The 25,579-nt window shown below is 32.5% G+C and overlaps 1 protein-coding gene across 1 annotated transcript in view; it reads left to right on the top strand.

Moving 5' to 3' along the window:
- Positions 1-25,579, top strand: part of LOC139482706 (E3 ubiquitin-protein ligase RNF213-like) — a 419,318-nt gene that overhangs the window by 14,123 nt on the left and 379,616 nt on the right. Inside the window, exons 4-6 of the mRNA XM_071266774.1 lie at positions 1,303-1,404; positions 5,472-5,670; positions 19,769-20,062. Coding sequence (XP_071122875.1) covers positions 1,303-1,404; positions 5,472-5,670; positions 19,769-20,062 — 595 coding nt within the window. The remainder of the gene's footprint in view (positions 1-1,302; positions 1,405-5,471; positions 5,671-19,768; positions 20,063-25,579) is intronic.

The following is a 25,579-nucleotide window of genomic DNA, read 5'->3' as shown; positions in this document are numbered from 1 at the left end:
AATCTGTCATATTTGTTTTGCTAACATAGTGTTTACATCACGAATAAACATCGAACAAATAAATTCCTTATCGGTACGATTGTTCCCATCAAGTAAATTTACTGTATGGAATTCACATCCATATACTTATTTTTGGATGGATACAACATGTGTACCAGGGCGTTGACTTGTTATATAGTTCCACTTTGTTTATAAGTTCACAGTAAAGGTTGCAAAATACGAATTCAAATGAGGTTGAATAATGGACTTGCAAGCAAATTTGTACAGCAGCAATACGTGTAAGTTTATTTTGACAAAAAGAGACCAAATGACTGATAATAGTTGCATATCATTCCCGTATTCCGCTTTATTAAATTCTTGAAAAAAACCCATTTTTGTCTCATTTGTAGCTAATGTCCCTTAATGTTTTTAGTCACTTGTCAATTTAACAGACATATATAAACTACGTTTACTAACACCAATAAAATTATATTAACCTGTTTACTACAGAAAAGGACATAACTAATGAGTGGTGATTTATAAACACTGTAAAATGTGTTTTAGGAGCCAATCCGTATAATAAAAAGAAAGAAAAATAACAATTGTGAACAAAAGATCGTCCTTTTTTCCTTAAGTGTTTGAATAGAGGTTTTTTTTTATATATGAAACTGGTTAAACCTTAATAATATTTTGAAATATATATACTTAACACCTAAATTTCCCATTTTTTTTTACAAATAGGTAAGAAAGCTTATTCAATGCTCTCTGTCCAATAATTTTCGCTGGAGGACGAACAGACAAAATTGAGTCAAGTTTAATATTGACCATGTGTGTTGTTGCAAGGCAAAGCAACATTCCTTGATTGAATTACAAGTTGTTTCCATGCAATAAGTGGAGATTTGTTTTACCAATGCTTATCAACCTTCAACTACTATCATGTTGTTACTGTTACTAAATTTGAGGTTAAGTTTAGGATTTATAGCCCGTCGTTGCTTTAACAATGGTTCTTCTACATTTTATTATCATCTGTCATATCTACATAATCTTGTCATGATAAGGTCACTTTCTCAAATGCTTGTTTATGTTAAAACTAAGAAGATTTAATATCACTGCAAATGAGATAACGTTCCACAAGTTACCAAATGACATCGAAGTTAGCAACAATAGATATCTGTACCGCTTTCAACAACGAGTAAAAACTCACTTTTTGTAAAAATAAAATGAGTATGAGGTTATCTGCTTGATTTTTTTTTATCATGCTTCATTTGAATGAATTCAAGTAAAACATATATTGAAACTGAGGATACCATGTGAATATTTTAGGACGAAGAAGATGAACTTAGAAAATTTCTTGATGTATACTGCGAAAAATCTGAGGTTTTCGTAAATAAACTACAAGACATTTTAAGTACAAATGCATTCAGGGTATGTATATTTATTAAGAAAAGTCAATAAACTGCAAGTCCAAAGCAGTTTCTGATAATTTGATAAATTTCGAAAAAGAAAGTAAAAGGTTTTGCATGTGTCAAATCAAATTTTACGAGTTCATTAGAATTATCAACATATGGATACTGATACATGAAAGAAAAGAGGTTTACAGTAAAAATCATTACGATTGCTACATATTATGAACGAAAAGATGAAGTATTATTGATAATCAGATATTTCTTCACAAGAGACCACAATGACACAAAAATTAACAAATATAGGTCAATGTACAGTCTGCAACTCTAAGTGTTGGGCATGTACAAAAAGATATACATGCATTTATCATTATTATTTCATCATCCTAAATATATATATGTAATACTTGTCGCTCAATATAAAACATACATCAGTATCATCATCATCATAAGTACTATAGCTTGAGGCCAATTCTCCGTCGTTAGTACATGTATTATATATAGCTTTAGGCTTCGTCGTAGTAAGTATTATACCTTGAGGCTTAATTCTTATCTGATGTTTTAGCCAATTCATGTCGAGAACTTATTTTACGCATGCATCTCTATGCTACATATAAACGTCCAAGTTAAGGCAAATAGAGATCATAGAAGTATTTTATCAAATGATCATGTCTCAATTAAAACAGTAAGAAAGGAATTGACTCGTGAGACTGAAACGGAGCATAAAAACAGCAATTTATAGTATTTCCAAATAAATTCCATGTACCGATCTAATAGTATCCATAGCTGCTGAACAGTACCTTAAAAACTAATGAATAGAGAATAATTATCCAGTTTATAATATTGATCAATTATGTCATACTGTTACACAATTGTAACATTTATTTGGCCGTAAGGTTTCTCGTTTTAGTTGTTTTACATTTTTCATTTTGTGGCGTCTTATAGCTGACTATGCGGTATGGGCTTTGCTCATTGTGGAAAGCCATACGGTGGCCTAAAGTTGTTAAAATTTCTGTGTCATTTGGTCTCTTGTGAAGAGTTGTCTTATTGGCAATCATACTACACCTTGTTTTTGTACATATCACAAATTAGGTATAAGAAATTCATAGACAGTCTAGAAAAGCAAGACCCTTTGTCATGTCAAAAGTACAGAGTGTCTGTAGGACCATTATTGGTCATACTTGTATAGCCGATTATTTGTAGTTTCCAAGTGTCCAATAGATTATACGTCAGTATCATATTTCAGTGTTAAGTGAGCTATTAAATCATGGAAAAAATCCAATTTAGCATATAGTCTTAACTTTTAAATCTCATGTGAAATGTCTAATGTTCAGACATTGTTGTTTTTAAAAAGTATTTATCAAAGTCAAACGACAGTTTTTAAAAAGTATTTATCAAAGTCAAACGACAATCATTTAATTTTTTTCGTGCAATACAATTTGTGAATATGGCCAGATCCAATATATTTGAAAGAGGGTGAAGTTCCCGATGATTGAATTTATACTGACGAGCGGAGCGATGCGAAAAATTAATTTGGACGATTAAACGGTAAAAATGAGTGAAAAACAAAATTAACAATAAAAATGAGTAAACAAAACAGTTTTGTTTTTCACTCATTTTTATTGTTAATATACACAGTCACGTATATTGAATTATAGTGTTTTGTTTATATTATTATATTCAGGATTTTGGATTAAAATCAATCAACCAAAAACTTACCTGTTAATTACTGATCTATTTTTACACCTTATACATTATGTATCAGTATTGTTAAAACTTGTGACACTTGAAGAAGGCCATTTGTCATTTGTTGAGCCGAAATATTTGTCAACACGATTTAATAACAACATTTTCGTATTATAACATCTTATATCAGTACCGTTGTGCAAATCTTTAGACTGATATATATATATATATATATATATAGAGAGAGAGTATATAACATGTCTAAAAAGGTACAACATCACCTAAAATAATAATATTTCGGTTAACAGATATGATCACGATGTAATATGAATCATACCAATCCACCCTTATTATAAAACGTAAACAATTTTGAAATATATACAATAAAACAAAGGAGTAGGGGCAATAAGGCCCTTATTTGGCCCAAAAATTACTGCAAATTTAAAAGTTATCATACATATATTTTAATTACTGTACAATATCTATGGTACAAGGTATTCAGAAAAACAAAACAATTTTGGACATTGAACAAGTTACCATGGCAACAAATTATGACTTAATTTGCATACTTTGTAAAATTTCGTGATTTTCTTTGTTTTTCATCAAATTTTTAAGTATATTTTAGATTGAAAAAGTATGTGCGCACCCAAGAAACAACTTTATATTTAGTGAGAGTTTGTCATTAGTTATAATAAAGCCTCTGTTAAATTATTTTATTGTTTCTTGGCTGCGCACGGTGTTTCCACAACAGAATTAAAGATAGAAAACTTCATAAATTCTGTATTTTTCATCATTTTTGTGAAAACAGTACATACTATGACGTAATTGTGACGTCATCACATAACAATCTTAATGTTTTTCATTGATATTTTTTGACCCTATGCATTTCTAAACATTATGTGCCAATTTGAATAAGTTATCAAACATTTTATTTTCTTGGGCCAAAACCAGGCCTTAATGTCAACACCGAAGTGCTGACTACTGGGCTGGTGATACTCTCGGGGACGAAACGTCCACCAGCAGTGGCATCGACCCAGTGGTGTAAATAGTTATCAAAGGTATCAGGATTATAATTTAGTACGCCAGACGCGCTTTTCGTCTACATAAGACTCATCAGTGACGCTCATATCAAAATATTTATAAAGCCAAACAAGTACGAAGTTGAAGAGCATTGAGGATCCAAAATTCCAAAAGTTGTGCCAAATACGGCTAAGGTAATCTATTCCTGGGATAAGAAAATCCTTAGTTTTTCAAAAATTCAAAGTTTTATATTCAGGAAATTTATGAAAATGACCACATAATTGATATTCGTTTCAAAAATTTACCACGAACGAATCAACAGATAAGCACTGTTGCACTTTCCTTCCTCATTGTAAATTATCTGACATATTTTCATAATATCTTCAATAAACTTTTGAAACTATGTATACGTGCTACCCTACGTCCCTTCAATTTCAGGTTTAGCTTCTGATAACTGCATGTATACACATTTAATGCCTCATATGTCGTTGCTCAATGGCTTAAACTCATTTTCACTGTTATCTGGCATTAGATAATAGTGTAAGAAAATAACAGATAGCTTATTTACGACATCATATATAAAGAATAAAATAATGCAATCGAAAATTTAATAAAAGCGTAATGATTTTTGAGTAGATTAAATAGAGGATATAGTCCAAGATTTCAATTGGTATTTTACTTGATTTATTAAACTTGACTGGGCAGAGTTTGACCAGTTCGCTCATTATAGACCAGTCCATCTATTATATTCAGGTGATTGGGATAAACTCCTCAATGAAATGTTCAGTTATTGTCATTGATCCGGTAAAAATATGTAAACACTACATGTATATTCGCAAAATACATAATGAGACACAGCCGTTGATTTTCTTGTTTTTATCAAGTAAAAATTGTCACATTTTGGAATTATTGTATACTAGTATATGAAAGTAAGACTATAACGACGTTAGTCGCAAAATCTGCATAATTTTGTTGTTTATAATGTTTTGGTGACACTGATTGGTGATTAGTAATAATTAAAACGGCAATCATCCTTATCACATACATCTTCAAATAGACTGTCCTTATGCAAATTGAAATGTAAGCTCCGCCCTTTTCTTTAGAAAACATATTGGTAATATCCACTGCAAAATGTATAAAGAGGTACACAAATGTATATATGAATCCTCTTATCAGGCTGCATGCCTGTGCATTTGTCAATGTGCATTAGAAATTCATCTTAAAAAGCTTGACGAATGTTGATCTTACTCCATCGTAGAGTATTCCTAAGGATGTTCAGTTTGAAACAAAGGTGTTTGTTGACTCTGGTACAAATAAAAACCATATTAAATAAGGTGCATTTGAGGTACAAGTATAGTGTTTTTATATTTTGTTGTTTTAAAGGCAATTGAAAAATGTACCACTTATTTGAATTTGCAACGCCTGGAAGCTGGAATAGGCGAGAACACACTGAAACATTATGGAGAGTTGCTATCCCACTTGTTTAAGAGAAATCTTACCGATCTTAAAGAGACTGATCGAGAGTCCTATTTTCATCATGCTGTGACATGGCCATCATTTTCAGTGTTTGTGAAAATGTACAGTAAGTATGTTTTAACTTATCTGGCACTAGAAATATATCTCCCCAATTTACTCTAGAAAGCAATTATCAAAAAATTTATCACATTATCTTCTTTCATCTACAATAATAATATTTTGATAAAGGTAAGGTGTTAAAAAATCAAATTTGGCTACAAGCATTCTTAAGGTATTCATATTTTATATCTTTTTTACCATATATAAAGAGTAGTATCACTGCTTTTACCATACCCGACCGTGAGAGGGCTATATAGCCAGTCAATGACGTTAAAAACGTCCATCATCATTTTACAAAAATAGAACACACTTGATTGATTTTGTTGTTTATCAATGTTTATAAAATTGCCAAGGTAGCTCCTATTTTCATAGCAGGAGGAACAATAATGTGTCCATAGTACACGGATGCCCCACTCGCACATCTTTTTTCATGTTCAGAGGACCGTGAAATTGGGGTAAACACTTTAATTTGGCATTTGAATTGAATAGATCATACCATAGGGTACATGTGTACTAAGTTTCAAGTTGATTAGACTTCAACTTCATCAAAAACTACCTTGACCAAAATCTTTAACCTGAACTTCGCACTTTCATTTTCTATGTTCAGTGGACCGTGAAATTGGGATCAAAACTTTAATTTGGCATTATAATATAAAGATCATATCATGGGGAACATGTGTACTAAGTTTAAAGTTGATTGGACTTCAACTTTATCAAAAACTACCTTGACCAAAAACTTCAACCTGAAGCGTGACGAACGGACGAACAGACGAACGAACGAACGGACGGATGGACGAACGGACGCACAGATCAGAAAACATAATGCCCCTATATTATCGAAATCTGGTTGGCAATTACAAAACCATATCTGTTCTACCAACATTATCATAAAAATTAATAGAGAAATGAATCATTACTACTGTCCTCTTATTACACCTTTTCCAGTCCAGTTTTAAACCTAATCATTCAAGTCAAACTGTCTTAATTAGCATTATTAATAAATAGCTATTTGAAATGAATAATGGAAATAAATATTCTGCAGTTCTTCTAGCTCTTTAAATAATCAGTTGATGTTGTTGTTCATGAAAGTTAATGAAAAATTTTAATTTATGACTTCAACGACAATACTGTAATTTAAAAAAAAAAAAATATTTAAAAGGAGAACACAAAGAAGTCAAAAATCAATAATCAATAGTCGGATAAAACAAATATTTGTTGTTCCATAGGGCTCAATGCTGGTTCCAATTGTGTGTTGTCTTGAAAATAAGTAACATTCCACTATGTGTTAAAAACTACCATACACATTTGTATGCAGATGACACAACTATGCATACATTAATTGAGAGTATTGCTGATATGCAATTAAAAGTACAAGATGATCTCCAATGTAAAAACTAATATGTAAAAAATGTTGTCATGAAAGTAATATTTTTCACAAATTCTGATATAAAACTTATTTATCAATTAAAAACTTTTGACGAGGGCATGATCTATACGTTATATATTGACCTGTTCAGATTATATTGACCGAGGACGAAGTCCATGTGTCAATATAATATAGCAGGTTCATATACATGTATAACGTATTGACTGAGTAAAAGTCCTTAATTTCTATTTGACGTTCAATGTTCTTTTTGTACATTTCTAATTGTATTTTCAATAATTTTAACATTTTATTGAAAAAATGATTTAAAAAAAATCATAGCTTGTTGTATTAGCATTCTTGTATTCTTATCATCTACATATAGCATAACATTCTTGAAATCTCCTGATAAACTTGCAAATTTTCTTTTCTGATGCGGGGCTTCCTCCGTGGTTGTAATGTATGACATCATGACGTCATAATCTAAATTTAGTAACATTTATATATTGACCACCTATATACGTATAAGTAGAAACATAGCGTCAATATATGTAAAAATCGAAACAAGGAGTCAGATACGTAAAATAAACTTTGAAACACGTGATCGTTATATCCAATGAAAACAGTAGAATGCTACACCATATGTAATAGAGGTGTTTATAGGTAAAAGTCAAAGACTGCGTTCTCATCAAACAGAACCAGTTCTAATAATTAAGAATAATATTTGTCAAAAATCGTTAAACGAGTTAAAATTGACTCTAACCAATAATGGACAGGCCATAGTTATTTCTTATGTGTATCAATATCATCTCGACTTTATCTACACTCTAAGATTAAGAAATGTTTAAATATTGATTCTAAAAAATTGTTGTGTTATGGTTATATTATCCCACTGATATATTATTAATGTATTATTGAAGTGGTTGTAGTAAAAATTATCTTGTACAGCTGAACAGCAAATCCATAACTTGTCCGTTAAAACCCCGAATGTACTAATGGAAAATTGAGTGGACATCATTTCTGAAAAAGCCGTCAACAGATGTCGCTGCGCAAAATAAAATAATTCATCGTGGAAGTCGACCCGCTAGGGAATCGTGAATTTTAGATATATTAAGAAACCAAACGTATCCTGATCAGTATACATGATATCATAATTTTTAAAGTTATTTGACAAAATAATGTATTATTGAAAAAGAAATTTAAGTCAGTAATGTTCAGTCTTCGGAACCGTCATTTTTCAACTTCGACTGTCATTGACAAGTTTTTAGCTCGGGACTAATTGAACATTTTGACACATGCCTTGTTTTCCTTAGAAAAATAAATGTGACTGGTGAATTTTTGGTAAGCTGGAACATTGAGAACAAAACTAACCGTTGTTGTTAACATACGAGCACAATTTCATTACACATCTCAATTTGGTAAGGCCGCGCAGGGACTCCCTATTATTTGTTCTTAAAACCTCTCAGCTCTAGACTGAAAAAAAAATCAGAAATATGTCAAACTTGTCACAGAGGAAAAGACAGTCAATATGACATCAAAATGATTAAAATCTGTTATTTTTTGTGATTTATTTCCCTATTAATGCCTCACTGGTGTGTTTGAGCTTTATATTTGGACGTTTGATAAGAGACTTTCCGTTTTGAATTTTCCTAGGAGTTCAGTACGTACTTATGTTATTTAACTTTTTTCCAGAACCATAAAGGAACAAAACTTGTTCTGCTTTCTTAGAAATCACACAGATGTTATGAGTTAGCACATAATGCATATAAGAAAATGTTTATAAACCTCCAAAAATATCCCATAATCAATGCATTCTTCCTCTTGTTAAGTAAAGGTGTAAATTAAAAATGAATTGTTAGCATGTCATGTTTAGTCCAAAATGAAATGACTAGTGTAAACATCCTAAGTTATGATATGACATTGATAAAAGAGACAGGAAAGACAGTTTGATCAGAGCCAGATCCTTATTTTGTTGCTTTCAGATGTAATTTAAAAAAAGAATGAAGATGATATCACATCACATCATAATCATAATATTGTTTGTGCTCATTCCACATTCATCTTCAACCAGTCATTCATTGGTTGTTCTATAAATTTTTGTTCAATCTGCATTCAATTTTTACCTAAATCAATCTCTTTTTATGATGATTTAGTCCATTATTGTTTTACAATTGTTAGGCTGCATATATGTACTTACATTTGATGAAGATTTATATATTATGGCAACATGTTTTTTCTTCTCACTATTACACATGTTACCATGACCAATGATAATCTGTTTATCGCCATTTTACATAAAGCTTTATTGTTATTTCATTGTCAACGGCACGTGTACTCTTGGTTTTCTTTGATTTTTCATATCATTCTACTGTGCTGAGAAAGGAAATTATCAGTCAGTGGTATCAAAGGAAAATTTCGTAAAATAGCGATTATTCTCTTATATAATTATTTTCACATCCCTTGGCCCTGTTATATGTTGTGATGTTTTTTTATTACATACATTATCATCCCCGGTTTAGTATTTTTATAGGATTTCGATTGGTTAACGCACGTCGTTACAAAACCCATAGCCCCTGGGTGTTGCTAACCCATATCCCCGGACGTTGCTATCCCCGGGGGATTACACGCGCGTTTATACGCTGACGGCGTCCATATTGAAAATGCCAAAGCGTTTTGCTTCTCACACAGAAAATGAAATTCTGGACAAAAGATAGAAAAAACATTGCGTCATCAACTAACAAGGCAAACACAATGGCTGATAATTTACTACGAGAATATCTCTCAGAGAAAAATGAAGACACACTGTTTGAACAGTATAGTCCTGGTCGGCTAAATGATGTTCTGAAACATTTTTATCTTGACGCCCGTAAACCTGATGGAGAAATGTATAAAGTAAATTCGCTGGATTCATTCCGATACTCTCTAAATATATATCTAAAGGCTCCTCCTTTTTTAAAGGAATTTGACATTATGAAACACGAAGCCTATGATGAATCAAATCAAGTATTTAAAACCGCCCTTACAGAATTAAAAGCCAACGGAAAAGGAGCCACACAGCACTTTCCAATAATATCAGAAATTTACAGGACAAAATTGTACTCTTTTATGCAAACAAAATCCCTACTGGTTTATTAAATAAGGTACAATTTGACATAAGAATGTACTTCTTTAGACGAGGGGCTGAAAATATGGATAAGATGACAAAAGACACCTTTATCGTTAAAACAGATCCAAAAACAAAAACAAAGTACGTGACAAAAGAAATGGACGAATTTACCAAGAATCACCGCTTCAATGACAAGGAAAATGTCACTGCAATCATGCCAGAGCAACCTGATAGTCCGTCCTGTCCAGTGGCAGCTTTTAAGAAATACATTTCAAAATTGCATCCTAAATGCATCAGGTTAGGGTAAATACCACTGGGATCCTTTTATGAAGATTCTGCTTCTTGATACTGTAATTCTCCAGTTGGTCGTGACACTTTGGCTCAATTTATGAATAAGTTAAGTAAACTTTGTTCATGATCACAAGTTTACACAAACCATTCAATCCGAGCGACTGGTGCAACTATTCTAACAGAAAGCAGGTACTTTGCTGATACACAAATCATGTCTGCCACTGGCCACAAAAGTGTGTCAACTTCCGACAAGGCAAAATTTCAAATGGGACAAATGATTGATGCTGCAATGAATGGAAGAGATCCTGATGCAAATGCCTTACCTTTTCCAAATCAACAACTAACATTACCTTCGCCTGTTCAACCGTTGGCACTTCCCACTCCTGCTAGATCCTCAACAATGGCGCCCACTTCAGAAGAATCGCAAATGACAGAGTTCAGAAATCAGCTCTCTGGAATAAACTTTAATGAGTTGTTCAGCAACTATGACACTGTTCCACAAATGCCAGTATTCCATGGTTGTTACATTGGATCCATCAACATAAATATGAACAACACATAAATAACTTTCACGTCCGTATGTAAAGAATATTGAGTTTATCCACATTTTTCAGTCATTCAGAACAATAACAGTCTTACTTTCCTAAGTTTCGTGTTGTTCCTGTGAAAAAATTAAACTCTGTTGATGATACATACATATCTGTTATTAAATATGTAATCCTCAAACGATTATATCCTATTATTCCGATCATTTACATTAATTTTAGCAAATGCATCACTTGGCCTCCACGTCGTCAATGAAAGACACTATTGACCTAGTTATGCAAATGACCCACGTTGACGTCACATCGTCTATGATGTTACGCTCTCGACATGAACCGCCAAATATGAATTTATTCAGTTTCTCTGTCTCTGGATTAAAAACGTCTTGTATTTTACTACCTATAGGGTTCTACCAAAGGTAGTACCCTACACCCCTTAAAAAATATGTGAAATTTCCAAATTTCAATAAAACTTTTGAATAATGTAAAAAACGTTGTTTTCATGTTAAAGTTTGTACCCGAATTTCCCTAAAAATCGCACGATTCGGACAAAAACACTGGGAATAAATTCGTTATTTACGTTCATATCCGTAGATATGGGTATTTTAACACCCTTCAGTACCCTCTACACCCTTCGCTGCGCCTCAAGTGTGTACTAGGGTAAATACCCAGTATAGGTCATATCCAGAAAACATCCTGATACAATTTGCCTTGATAATAAGTGTCATAATTAAATTTCGACCTATTGTTCGCCGAGAACAGATATTGTATTGGTGAAAAGAAATATTTCTCTCACAGCGATAATTTTTTTTATTAAAATAGAACAAAAATAAGAGAAACACTATAACTTAATTAATGCATACATGAACTATGTAGCATGCTTTTAAAATGGAAATAAACATTTAGTTCACAGATATAACCAATAATTGGTCTTAACAGAAATTCTCTATACTAGTAAATATAAATCTATGATAGAGCACAAACATGTAAATCGTATGCACATCATATTTATGAAATGATTTTTTTATGTAGATCAATTTAGAAAAATTCTGTTTCTGAATCACAAAATGCTGAGTCAAAATAACACATTTCTATGTTTTTAAGAATAATACTTGGTTTTTCATAGAAGAGGTTTGCCTTGAAGAAATTATTTCTATCAAATTTTGATAAAATGAAAATATTTAACATTAATGCTGGATTTTTTTAACCAAAGCTTGGCATATTGTTTTTTCTTATTTTTTACTCGTCCAGAACCACTCACTTTATACTAAATTATTATTATGTAACTTTTTAATTTCTTTTGAAGCTAATTGTGTGTAGTATTCTAGTTCAATTTAATGATTGTTTTTTTAAAACTAAATGTAATAATATGGGCAGTTTCCCTAGCAATGTCCATGATTTCTTGATGATTTTAAGAATTTTAAAGCAGACCTACATTATGCTATACTTTCTCCTTTTTGAGTCCTTATACCTGACAGGTGCCCAGACCTTGATGATAAATATTCCGTATCAACTTCACAAATAATACATGATGGTCTTGATGTATAAATTTGCGTACTGACGTTTTATATCATCTTAACAACGTGTTATATTGTTCTTTTATTTGTCTTTGTTCCATTATTTAATATTTCTTTTACTGTCTGGTTTGTTTCTTTGGTATCCATTTGACGTGGCTCGGTATTTATACATCCCGTCAATGTGTTTGTATTATCTTTTATTTTTGCTGGTGTGTTTTGTATATGCGACTTTTTGTGTTTCGTCGGTTCTAATAACGTGACTTTAAAAGATCCCGTCATTATGTTATTGTTTTATTATATGTCATTTTGTTATTGATCTTTTATAAATTTGAAAATACTTTGAACGACAAACGACAAAATTATTTACTCGCGTGGTGGTATTAACCATATGTGGATTCTTAAAAATTCTAAAGAACTTCTGGACAATTCTAAATCTCGGTCTATTTCTGAAATGATCTGAAATTAATTCTTACATAATTTTTGAATTTTTAACCCTGCATACCACCATTCTCCATGTGAAATTATAATTGTTTTGAATAAACAGTGAACGACAAAATTTCTTCATATGTGACGTTTACATTTTGATGTCGTCAGATACGCGAAGCAATGAATGTTTTTTTTATTTATTTGATAGATGTTTTTTTTGTAAATGATTGTTTGTTTTGAGATAGTAACACAGTGATGAATGCTGTTCTCATATTTTGACTATGTTATTTATTATGTCTGTTTTGTTCACGCATCGTTGTAAATATAACGGAATTGGATGCGATTGTCATACAAGTGAGAGGTTAAGCGCTATAAAACCAGGTTCAATCCACCATTTTTTTACATTTGAAAATGCCTGTACCATTGCATGTCAGGAATATGACAGTTGTTGTCCATTCGTTTGATGTGTTTTGTCATTTGATTTTGCCATTTGATTAGGGACTTTCCGATTGAATTTTCCTCGGAGTTCAGTATTTTTGTTATTTTACGTTTTTCAATGATTTATTATTATTTCAAAGGTATTTTTCATATTTACAATTTTTTCTATCGCACACGGATAAATAATTTGGTATCATACCCCAGAAACACTTACTAAAATTAAGCGAAATACTTATTTTTTCACGTTTCTATTTAGCTTCCTTCAGTGACTATGCGCCTAATCTTCCGTTGACCGGTCACCTATTTAGGACCTTTTGAAATGACACACGGTAGGTTTACCTGGCAAGATCTGCTCATTATATCAGCCTGTATCCTCGCTCTGACGGGAAATTCGTTACCATTCCGGGTGACATTTCAATTTACATTTATTTACTTAGAAGTTGCATGGCCGCGGCATAGTATTGCATCTTTGCCAATCAAATAATCAAGGAAATTCTACATTTCCATTTTTAAGAGAATATTGTAGTGAAAGTTTGAAACCTGCCATATCAAATGATACTTGGCCTTTAAAACTTTTTTGGATTCGAGCGTCATTGATGAGTCTTTTATAGACTGGCGTAAATACAAAATTTAAACCACTGGGCTGATACCACTGCGGATTGAGTTTAAGTCCCCGAGAGTATCACCAGCCCAGTAGTCAGCATTTCTGTGCTGACATGAATTATCATTGATATGGTCATATTTATAAATTAATTGTTTACAAAACTTTAGATTTTTTTTAAATACTAAGATTTTCTACCTCAGGAATAGATAACCTTAGCTGTATTTTACAAAACGTTTATGAATGTTGGTCCTCAATTGTTCTCAACTTCATTTGGCCTTTTTAACTTTTTTTGGATTTGAGCGTCATTGATGAGTCTCTTGTAGACGAAACGCTCATCTGGCGTAAATACAAAATGTAATCCTAGTATCTATAACGAGTTTATTTGGTTAAGCAATCAATGAAAGTAAAATCACAAAAATACTGAATTCTGAATAAAATTCAAAACAGAAAGTCTCTATTCAAATGACAAAATCAAAAGCTCAAACACATCAAACAAATAGATAACAATTTTCATATTCCTGACTTGGTACGGGCATTTTCTTATGTGGAAAATGGTAGATTGAAAATATCTTTACGCTGTTTTTTTCGTGGCGTCATTGCCGTTTTAAATAAAAACTGAAAATCACGTGACCAGAATAACAACATCGACGCCATTATGAGATTTGCTGTCCGGCTGGTACGAATAATAAAATTGGACAAAAGAGCTACAGAACTAGTTTTATTTGCTGATCCACTTTCATCATCCTCACCACCGCTTAAAACTTTTTGGTGGATGACCATAGAAAACTTAGTCCCATGCCATAAATCTATTGTGACGCACAAATGGCTTAAGTATGAAGCCCTCTATATTAAACTGATTGTTTTTAAATGCCAAAAATAAACCAATATTCTTTGAAGAATATGTCGTAGAAACAATTGCAAGTTCCAAAAGCGAAACCGGCGCTGTTTAAGAAATCGTTTATAAATTCAGGATCTGTTTTATGAAACAACTTACTAATATTCCTGAACAAGTGCATTCGAAAAAGAATTAAAAAAAAATACAGATATGAACATTGAGAAGCAAGCAAATTTTATATGCATAATAACGTTTCACACACTTAAAATGAATTTTGAATATGGTTCGAATGATGATAATTCATTAATAATTCACTATTTGTACATGTTTTGAAACAATAAATAGTTCTTAACAATTTGTTATATGTTTGCTTATGTGATTATAATGTAATTTTTGGTATTATATATGTAAATGTATTTCACAAGGGCCGCAACAAATATTAGTTTTGTAACTGTTGTAAACACATTTTGAATACTTTTTTTTAATATAATTGCTATGTGTTCCAAGTGGTTTAATTTAAATTCTATCTTATCTAAAAATAAAAGGCAAAAAAAAAAAAAAAAATAGAATAAAAAAAATAAGAAATACAGAAAAAGTTCACTGAAATGAAAGGGAACTAATATTGTGGAATTTGAAAATTTAAGGTAAATAACTGTGTTCTTGAACCACCTAGGAATATGATGTATCTTTATTAATAAACGAAACAGCCGATCTCACCTGGTGCAAATCATTTCAAAAATGATCCATATGTATAAATTCAATAGAAACTACATTTTAATAAATTGTAATAGTTATCCCATGAAGACGCAGTATGTAATTGTAAGTTCACCCAGATGGTCAGAGGGTGATCATAGACTGACACACCAAATTCGATTAGAATAAACATTTATTTTTATCCCAGCTGCTTTAGATCATATAAAACCATGTCCGCTTCATAACATTTAATTTAGAACGCAACACAATCGTTATAATATATATGTTCCTGACCATATGAGTATTTCAACCATACGCGTATGGTCATGACCATATAGGTACATACTTATATGGTCCGGGTACTTAACACTCTATTACAGTTTACTTTATATACTTCTAAACTCTTCATATGGTATGACCGTTCATTAAAAAGACGCTATCATATAGGTAATTTTATTAGTATATTATAATAAAAAGATAAACTAAATAAAAATTAGAAGTTTCACATAGTTAATTTTACTTACTTGTCAGAACTATAATAATCACATTTTATACCGATGATCATTACCGAGTGAATGGCAATATCATGAATATGTCGACTTAAAAAAATAAATTCCACCAATTACTTAATGAACTGTTACGCAAGAAGTCATTGGAAAGTTGCATAGTTTATTTAAGTTGTCTTGTGAGTATGGTGTATTGCAATCATGTTACGATATTTGAGATCTAGAGCTTCTTAAAAACACCGTAAACATATCGGAATGCCCTAAGACCTCGATATCACTGTACCCACAACAAAAAGGCTAGCTTTTCACTCGCAAACACAAGGTGTAAATGAAAAGGATCGTGCACAACAAAGACTTGCAAATGCAAAAAAGCTATGATACCATGTGGAAGTAAATGTCACCCCAAGCCTACATGCAAGAATGTAATTAGCGATGAAAACTAACTAATGGATAAATATTTAATTTTTACGTGGTATTTTAATTATAAAAATAATACATTGTCATGTTACCATCATTGTTTTTTTTAGATAACTTTTTGTATTATTAAAACTTTTATAATGTAATTTAAAAGCAAATATACCTATCTGGTCCAAATACTCATATGGTCCGGCCGGTTAATAACCAAACGAGTATTATACTCATATGGTCGGACCATACGCGTACGGTCGGACCATATGAGTATACGCGTATGGTCATAACCATACGCGTATGGTCCAAATACTCATATGGTCATGAACATATATACTATTAAACGAAAAACCACATTTTGTGTGTCGCTTCTCTTCCTTCCTCCATAAATTAATCATCATGCCTCTGTGTCCTATAGGTACCATGCATAGTCGCAATTGTCATCCATTCCTTTGATTTTTCAGATTGATTTATTTTGGGGAAAAAAAAAGGCGTCCGGATAGTGTTCCGTCATCAGATCGACTTTTAGTCATAAATAAGACTTCCGGTTTTAAACATGTACTCGGAGAGAGGACAATTATTTTCGCGTTTATCTACATGTATACTCTTAATTTACTACTATAAGATATAAAGACTCTCTGTATAATTATAGCAGCGACCGATATGGAGAAGAAACTTGGAATTGGTAGCAAATACACTTTATTTATAATATACGAAGGTTAAAAAAAACCAGAAGGCTTCAGACCACAATTAATTTCATTTGTTCGTGGTCTTTATTTATAATATACGTATGTTCATAATAAATAGAAAGCTTCAGACCACAATTAATTCCCTTTGTTCGTGGTCTTTGAATATAGTTCCCAATTATTATAGCCTTAGTCATTTATACAAGATTCTAATCCTACCATGGGTATGCAAATAGGGCTCTCAAAAGAAAAAAAGAACTGATAAATTGTCCTAGAAGCATATTTTATTAGAATAATAATGGTCTATAAGCAGTTAAATTTATTTCATGTTTGAAGCGGTGCATTTTTTTAAATTAAAATTTGACTGTTACCAAAAAATGTGTGTAGACCAGAAACGCAAAAATAATGGAATTTAACAGAAAGGAACAAATAATGGACTTTTGAAAAAAGGAAGAAGGCTTTTGATACATTTTCTGCAATTCTCCAGACATAAAATTTTTTACAATAAATTTTTGATTTATGAGTTTGACTGTCCCTCTAGTATCTTTCGCCCCTCTTTTACAAAATGCATCCGACAACAGGTCACTCGCGGTTGTGTTCTAGTACTTTATATATTACTTCAAAGTACTGCCCTTTATGTGCCCGTACATGTTTAAAAAGCAGTGCGTTCAAATCGGGTCTTGAGTTGGATTTTCAACTTAGACACTAGATTTTACTACATAAATTTGGATAGTTAGTTTTCTCTGTATACATATTTCTAAGTTTGGATGTGGATTTGACATTTCTGCAGATGTATCAGAACAAAGGAAAACATGTAGAACAAAATAAATTCTAGGGTGATCTAGTTTGGATTATCTGGCTCAGATCACCCTTGGTAGAACAAAGGAGCTGGGATGTAATATGAAGCATTTATTTGCTTCCCTAACCATGACAATAACTGGGGGCGGGGTACATGAAAACTGGAATCAAGGATTAAAAACGGTCTGGTACGTCTTAGTTGGAGATGATTGATGTGTTCTTATATTGTTGAATCATTTATTTTCTTCTATTTTAACATTTATTTTCGAGGGTTCCAATTTTCGTGGATTGGGGAAAACTTGCATTCTCGTAGATATTTGTTTCCATAGTTTTGCCGAAGTCTGCATAGTTCTAACATACACGTTGTAATTCGTTGTATAGTGGAATTCGTGGTTTCCGGGTATTCAAGAAATCCACGAAAATTAGTATCAAACGAATGATAATGAATCTACTGTACTTAACATAGTTTATAAAAATAATATAAAACCTCGTTTCAGAATCCATTATTATTTAGTTATTTTTAGGCATGACAACTTATCTCTTGTTATAACTATTATGCCAGGTTTTCAAGAAAATCTGTAGTTTATACTGTAAAGTCCAGATCGTGCAGGCTTTTCTCGCAATAGATGTATACAGAAATTAAGAGATAACTGTATTGTATTTGAAGCTTTAAGGACGCTCCGCGTCGCCAGGTAAACTAAATTTGCGACAGTAAAACTACCGATGGACGTCCGCAAAGCTTCAAATACAATACAGTTATCTCTATTCTAATGCAAAACAAGTTCATAATTAAATTTCAGTCATTATTTCAGTGTAAAATCTTCATTAAAGAAAATTCCGCGAAAAGATGTTATCTTCTTTGGTTCCTAAACTAGGTGACGTCATAGGTATGCTTCCGGCGTCAAACATAAACACCGAGCGTTTTCTGGCTTCTGTGCCGCTTCAGAATGTAATAAAATTTAATAAAAAGAAGAATTTTAGGCGCAACAAGTGAGTTTTTTGTTTATTATTGTAGAAATAACATGTCGATACATTCCGAAATTTAAAATGTCGGCTTCCTTAGTTACAGACAAGGAGATAGAGAATTTTACGCTTGCTGTCATCCAATTAGAACAATTGTTACAAATTAATTGCATTAGAATTATAGATATCCATACTTGTACTACGCACAAAAGTACTTTAGCTGTTTACAAATCTCATAGTAGAGATCTTTGATTTTGCCTTTTTACAAAATTTGTCTATCCGTAAACGACATGAACATTATTTTACTGATACCTGGTTGCTTAAAATAATCAATGTCTATGTCCTTTACACAGAGCACACATTTCTTTTAATGCTTCGAATATCAGTATCCACCTGGTATAATCTAAGTCTAAGTGAACATCAAAGATACTGGTTAAAAAAAATTCTGAATTATTTTTTTGTAATAATCAGTTATCCAATAATGATATTTTTCATGAAATACTGATTTATACATGAACCTCCTCTAAAATTAATCTGTTCTGCGTGCTTGAGCAGTTTATTAGAAACTAATATAATAAAATAAACATTTATTGAAATTTAAATATATAAATATCAGGGAAATATCCCGCAGGGAAACTGTGAAAAAAACATACATGATTTATGGTGAACAACAACAATATCCCTTTCTAGTTGTATGCAGATACATGTATGCTGTTAATGCAAAAATATGACTTAAATTTACATACAATATTGCATAAAAGTGATCAGATTGGCATATCTTTATTTGGAGTTTGAATTTCAAATTACGTTTTGATTGCATTATTCGTATGCAGCATCGATTAAATTTGTATTTTAGATACTAGACTATAACATGTATAATGATGTCTGCAATAATGTAAAATATTGTTCTATGTATATATATTTTGCAGACATTTATCCAAAGGCTATGCAGACAGAATGCATGGAACACTTGAATAATTTTATGTTGGTCATCAGATCCATTTGTGAAGAATTGTGTGATGGAACAATAAACGTACACAATCTGCAGAATATATGTAAGGAAGAAGACCATTTCAGAATAATTTTACAGGAGATTCAAAGTCTATCCGTTAACAAAGATATTGTTTTAGAATCCATAAGTCTGAGGAGAAAACAACTTGTTTGCTATGAATCAGATTTGGAAGTGGTACAGCATTTTGTGTATGTGTGTAGAAACTGTGGAGGTAGGTTATATAGATGAATCTACATTAATAGAACTTGTAATATTAGTTGTTGTAAACGTAGAATTCCGAGTGTTCATAATTTATACCTCAACACCATCTTTGTACAAAATAACACGACGTATTCACACTGTATGTTTCACACAGACGTTACATAAAATATCAAACACAAGGCATACATTCCGACAGTTCAAACAATTTCAGCTATCCTGTTCATTCGTCAACAGTCCCATCCAAAATACCTACATGTATATCCTCTCACGTCACTATCACACAACGTCATATAAGGAAAACAACGTTAACAATCACTACAATCCAGTAAAAGTCTGAAATGGCATATATCTGTACTCGACTGTACTGACTTTTAATCGACCAGTCTGAATTGGTCTGAAATTTACTTGATAAAAGAGGGACGAAAGATACCAGAGGGACAGTCAAACTCATAAATCGAAAATAAACTGACAACGCCATGGTTAAAAATGAAAAAGACAAACAATAGTACATGACACAACATAGAAAACTAAAGAATAAGCAACACGAACCCCACCAAAAACTAGTAGTGCTCCGGAAGGGTAAGCAGATCCTGCTCCACATGTGTCACCCGTCGTGTTGCTCATGTTATAACAAATCCGGTAAAGAGTCTAATTCGGTAGGTCACATTCATGAAAGGGAAGGGGATGGTAGTTACGACGAAAGGAACATATTCGATACCATTTGTGAAACGGTTAACCCATAACGGTCAACCAACTCGTGATGGCGTCCGTAAAATTTACGTAGGGATGATTTTAACTTCACCATTTGAAACTCTTGGTTTAATAGCTTCCTTGTGAGCAGCAACCCACTTTCAAGAAAATCATGATAGGAAATGCAAGCCCGGGAATATCGTATCAACTGGTAGATGTATACCCCGTATGCAGGCGCTGTTGGAATGTAGTCTGAACCATACTTAATAGTCTAAACTTGAACTTGACCAGTACTTAAAATTTTAAATGCGTCTGAACCATGCTCGACCTAGTCTGAACAATATTCGACCAAGTCTGAACCATACTCGACAAAGTTATAACAAACCGAGACCTATTTTTGGTATCTATCTATTGTATTTCATCAATATTGGAACTGTTTTTAACAGCTTTTCCTCCTGTCTAGAAATTTGAACAATAATTTGAAATTAAAAATGAATTCAATATAGCATTTAAACCAAATTTTCACTATAAACATCGATTTAATTTCAACACCAAATTCATCAACACTTACATGATATACATGTACATGTAAATCACATTTAGATTAAAGTTAAAACAAGCTGATCAAAATTTAAGAAAACTGAATTGCAACTTATATTTTCAAAGTTATATATTTTTTTAATATTTCAGATATGTTTTATGGTTACTGGACAATTTTCTTCATTTAAACTTAAAACCTAGGATAGATTTTTGATATCAGTTGAATTTTGTTAATAATAATGTGAACTTTTGTTTTAATAATATATATATATTATTAACAAAATTATATATTTATATATATAATAAAATCAACGGTACCAATTTTGTTGCACCAGATGCGCATTTCGACAATACATGTCTCTTCAGTGATGCTCGTGGCCAAAATATTTGAAATCCAAAGCATATATAAAAGATGAAGAGCTATAATCCAAAAGGTCCAAAAAGTATAGCCAAATTCGTGAAAGGAATCAGAGCTTTGCATGAGGGAGATACATTCCTTAATTTATAATAATTTCTAATATTTTGTAACAGCAAATTTTAATAACACAAAAAATCCGTATTTTCATAGTGTCTAAGAATGTAACTTTAACACACTAAAAACAGAAGAAAACTTTAAAAGAAGCCGGAATGAATGAATCTGCTTATGAAAGTAATGAAGGAGACATATGCATCCCAAAATTTAAAAAGAGAAGTAAATGGAATTCCCCTAAAAGCAAAAACGACAATTTGGAATCATTCATTACATCAGTCAAAGCTGAAGTCAGATCTTCAATCAATGGTAAACAAGTCAGAAATATTTCAAAGTCAGAAAGTCAAGCCATGATAAACTTAAAAGACCGTGACGAAATTGTTATCAAACAAGCTGACAAAAGAAGTGCTGTTGTAGTGATGAACAAGGCAGACTACATCGAAGAAGGAAATCGCCAGCTTTCCAACACTAAATTTTATAAAGAACTAACATGTGATCAAACCAAAAAAATCAGCAAAAAAAATAATGACGTCCTCTCAGAAATGAATAAAGATAAACAAATTGATGACGATACGAACGATTATCTACGCCCAGACGAAACGTGCACAGCCGGTCGATTTTACTTACTTCCAAAACTCCACAACGAAGGGATTCCAGGGAGACCTATAGTATCAGCTAATGGCCATCCCACCGAAAAAATTTCAGAATTTGTTGATTACCACCTCAGACCACATGTTAAACAACTACCATCTCATATTCAAGATACGACTGACTAATTGAAGAAAAGGAATTCCATAAGTCCTTTACCTAACAACACAATTTTGGTTTCAATGGATGTGTATTCTTTATACACAAATATTCCAAAAGATGAAGGAATAGCCGCGTGTGTAAAAGTATGGAATACTGGAAAGGATAAACATTCCCAAACTGACTGTCTAGTTCAATTGCTCAAGCTAGTGCTTGAAAATAACAACTTTATTTTCAACGACAACATGGACAAGCACTTTTTACAGATTGACGGAACTAGTATGGGAACAAAAATGGCACCTTCTTTTGCCAACATTTTTATGGGGGATCTCGAAGAACGCATCTTTTTACGTGTGCCATACAAACCCTTGTCATGGCTCTGTTTTATTGATGATATTAACAAGAAATGGAACGATACTGCAGAACATTTGCAAGATTTCTTAGATCATTGTAATCAGTTCCATCACTCAATTAAATTTACATCTGAATTTTCAAGCGAGAAAATTTCTTTTCTCGACACCACCTTATTTGTGAAAAACGGGGTCATGACAACTGATCTCCGCACAAAGAAAACTGATAAACACCAGTTCCTTTCTCCAAAAAGTTGTCACCCGAAACACTGCTTCAGGAGTATACCTTACAGTGAAGCCATCAGACTAAAGCGAATTTGCTCCTCGGAATCCAAACTTAACTACCGTTTGGGACAACTAAAACCACAGCTGACATCAAGAGGATACAAAACCAAAAACATCACAGACGCTTTTGATAAAGCCCAAGAAAAAGATCGAGCTAGCCTCATGGAATACAAAGATAAGACGACCCGAGCAGATAGAATTCCGTTTGTTGTAACCTTCCATTCCGATTTGCTAAATATTTCATCTACTATACGAAAGCACTGGCGTCTTATCGAAAATAACTCTTCCTTAAAAGAAATTTTTCCATCACCTCCTGTTATTGCCTATCGCAGACCCAAAAATCTCAAAGACATACTTGTGACATCAAAAGTAAAGAAACAAGAAACTTCTAAATTTGGGTGTTACAAACAATGCGGTAGAAGCAATTTTAAGTGCTGTAAAGCCGCCAACACTGACCACTCTTTCATCAGCACAGTAACAAAGCAGCGATACAACATCTATGTTACATCTAATTGCAAAACGGAAAATAGTATTTATATTCTTACTTGTGGAACTTGCAAGCTGCAGTATGTTGGTGAAACAGAAACTAAATTCAACATCAGACTTTACAATCACCGGTCGTTCTATACAAAAGGAAGAAACTGTCCAATTACGAGACACCTCTTAAGAACAGGACATACTTTGGATAATATCACCTTTCAAATAATTGAGGTAAACCAAAATTGGGACTCCGAAAGGAGAAAACAGAGAGAAAGGTTATGGATGCATCAGCTACGTACTCTTGAACCTGATGGACTTAATGAGAGGGATGAAAAACAGTTCTACCCAAAACCAAAGGAATAAATCATGAATTTCATTCTATTTAACTAAAACAACTATTTGTTTAGATTTAAAAATTGTTATGTACAATAAACGGCAAAAATATGTTTTATATAGACCATCAATCAATATGTTAAACTTTTACACGAATTTTGTGTAGCTCAAGCTACAAAGATATTTTTTGTCATGCATCCGATTTCACCTAGATAGATGCACACGCCCGATGAAGCTAATTTGTTTAGCGAAATATTACGTGAATAATATATAAAATATAACAACTAATTTTATAACACTCATTAGTGTGTTAAAGTTACATTCTTAGACACTTATATAATTTAATTTAGTAACTGCATCAGTTTAGTTACAAACTGATCCACACCTAGATATATTGAATGTTGATTGTTGCTATTTTTAGACACTATATATAAGTACGTCTGAGTCAGTGACAACTCTACAACAGATTTATCCATCGGACCACCAGCAATGATGGTGATACATGGCTGTGTACATTATGTATATACATCTCGTCTAAACATCAACCCAACAATGTTAGATCTGTAAATTTGCTTTCGCAAATTTACATGTTTAGACGAGTTGTATATATATACAACTCGTCTAAACATCAACGCAACAATGTTAGATCTGTTAAGTTGCTTTCGCAAATTTTTTGTTCTTCCCTCGCCGGGATTCGAACCCATGCTACTGAGATATCGTGACACCAAATCGCCTGCAATGTAGCCGTCCAGCTAGACCACACGACCACCTGGGCTTCATAAAATGAAGCTTTTGGTGGACGAGTGTTACCTTTCCACGTCAGTTTTAATCTAGCGTCGTACTACAGTACACGATATATAAGGCATGGAGATGTTTTTTTACAGATCAGCTATATTATCTATAGTAAAGGATCCTACAAATTAATGTAAGATACAGTCACAGAAAATAATAATATTTATAAGTACGTCTGAGCCAGTGACAACTCTAAGCCCAGGTGGTCGTGTGGTCTAGCGGGACGGCTACAGTGCAGACAATTTGGTGTCACGATATCTCAGTAGCATGGGTTCGAATCCCGGCGAGGGAAGAACAAAACATTTGCGAAAGCAAATTTACAGATCTAACATGTATGTGGGATTACCTGAGTGCTCATTTATTCCTAATTCTTTTATAAGACACTCGTAGTAATACGATTTACATATAAAGACAATATTATTTGAAGCTTTGTCCGCAGGAACAACAACATACTTATCTTGAAGAGATGATAGACATTTTACAGCCTCTTTGTCACTGAAAATGGACTTAGGTCGATCATTCACACAGTTTTTCAACTTATGAATGTGACGTTTTATCAGAGACCTGATTGTTTTGACCCATTCTGACAAAGTGTCCAGTTGAACATCTTCTCGCTTAGCCAATGCTCTGGCGTACTTCTCAATGGAATCCATTATTATTTTGAAGCTATGGTTCCAATTGATGTGTTGGGGTTCTCAAAACTTAGGACCACGAGAAATCACCTTTCGGAGATTTTCATGTTGAATTATGTTTAGATCCCCAGTAATAACATGACCAGAGGGGCTGTAATTGTAAGGCGAGTGGGAAGAGTCACATGTCAAAGGTTTTTGTAGGTATTGTT

Source organism: Mytilus edulis, chromosome 1, assembly GCF_963676685.1.
Source record: "Mytilus edulis chromosome 1, xbMytEdul2.2, whole genome shotgun sequence".
Taxonomy (NCBI): Eukaryota; Metazoa; Mollusca; class Bivalvia; order Mytilida; family Mytilidae; genus Mytilus; species Mytilus edulis.
Note: the sequence above shows the minus strand (reverse complement) of the source record. Positions and strands in the feature narration are given on the sequence as shown.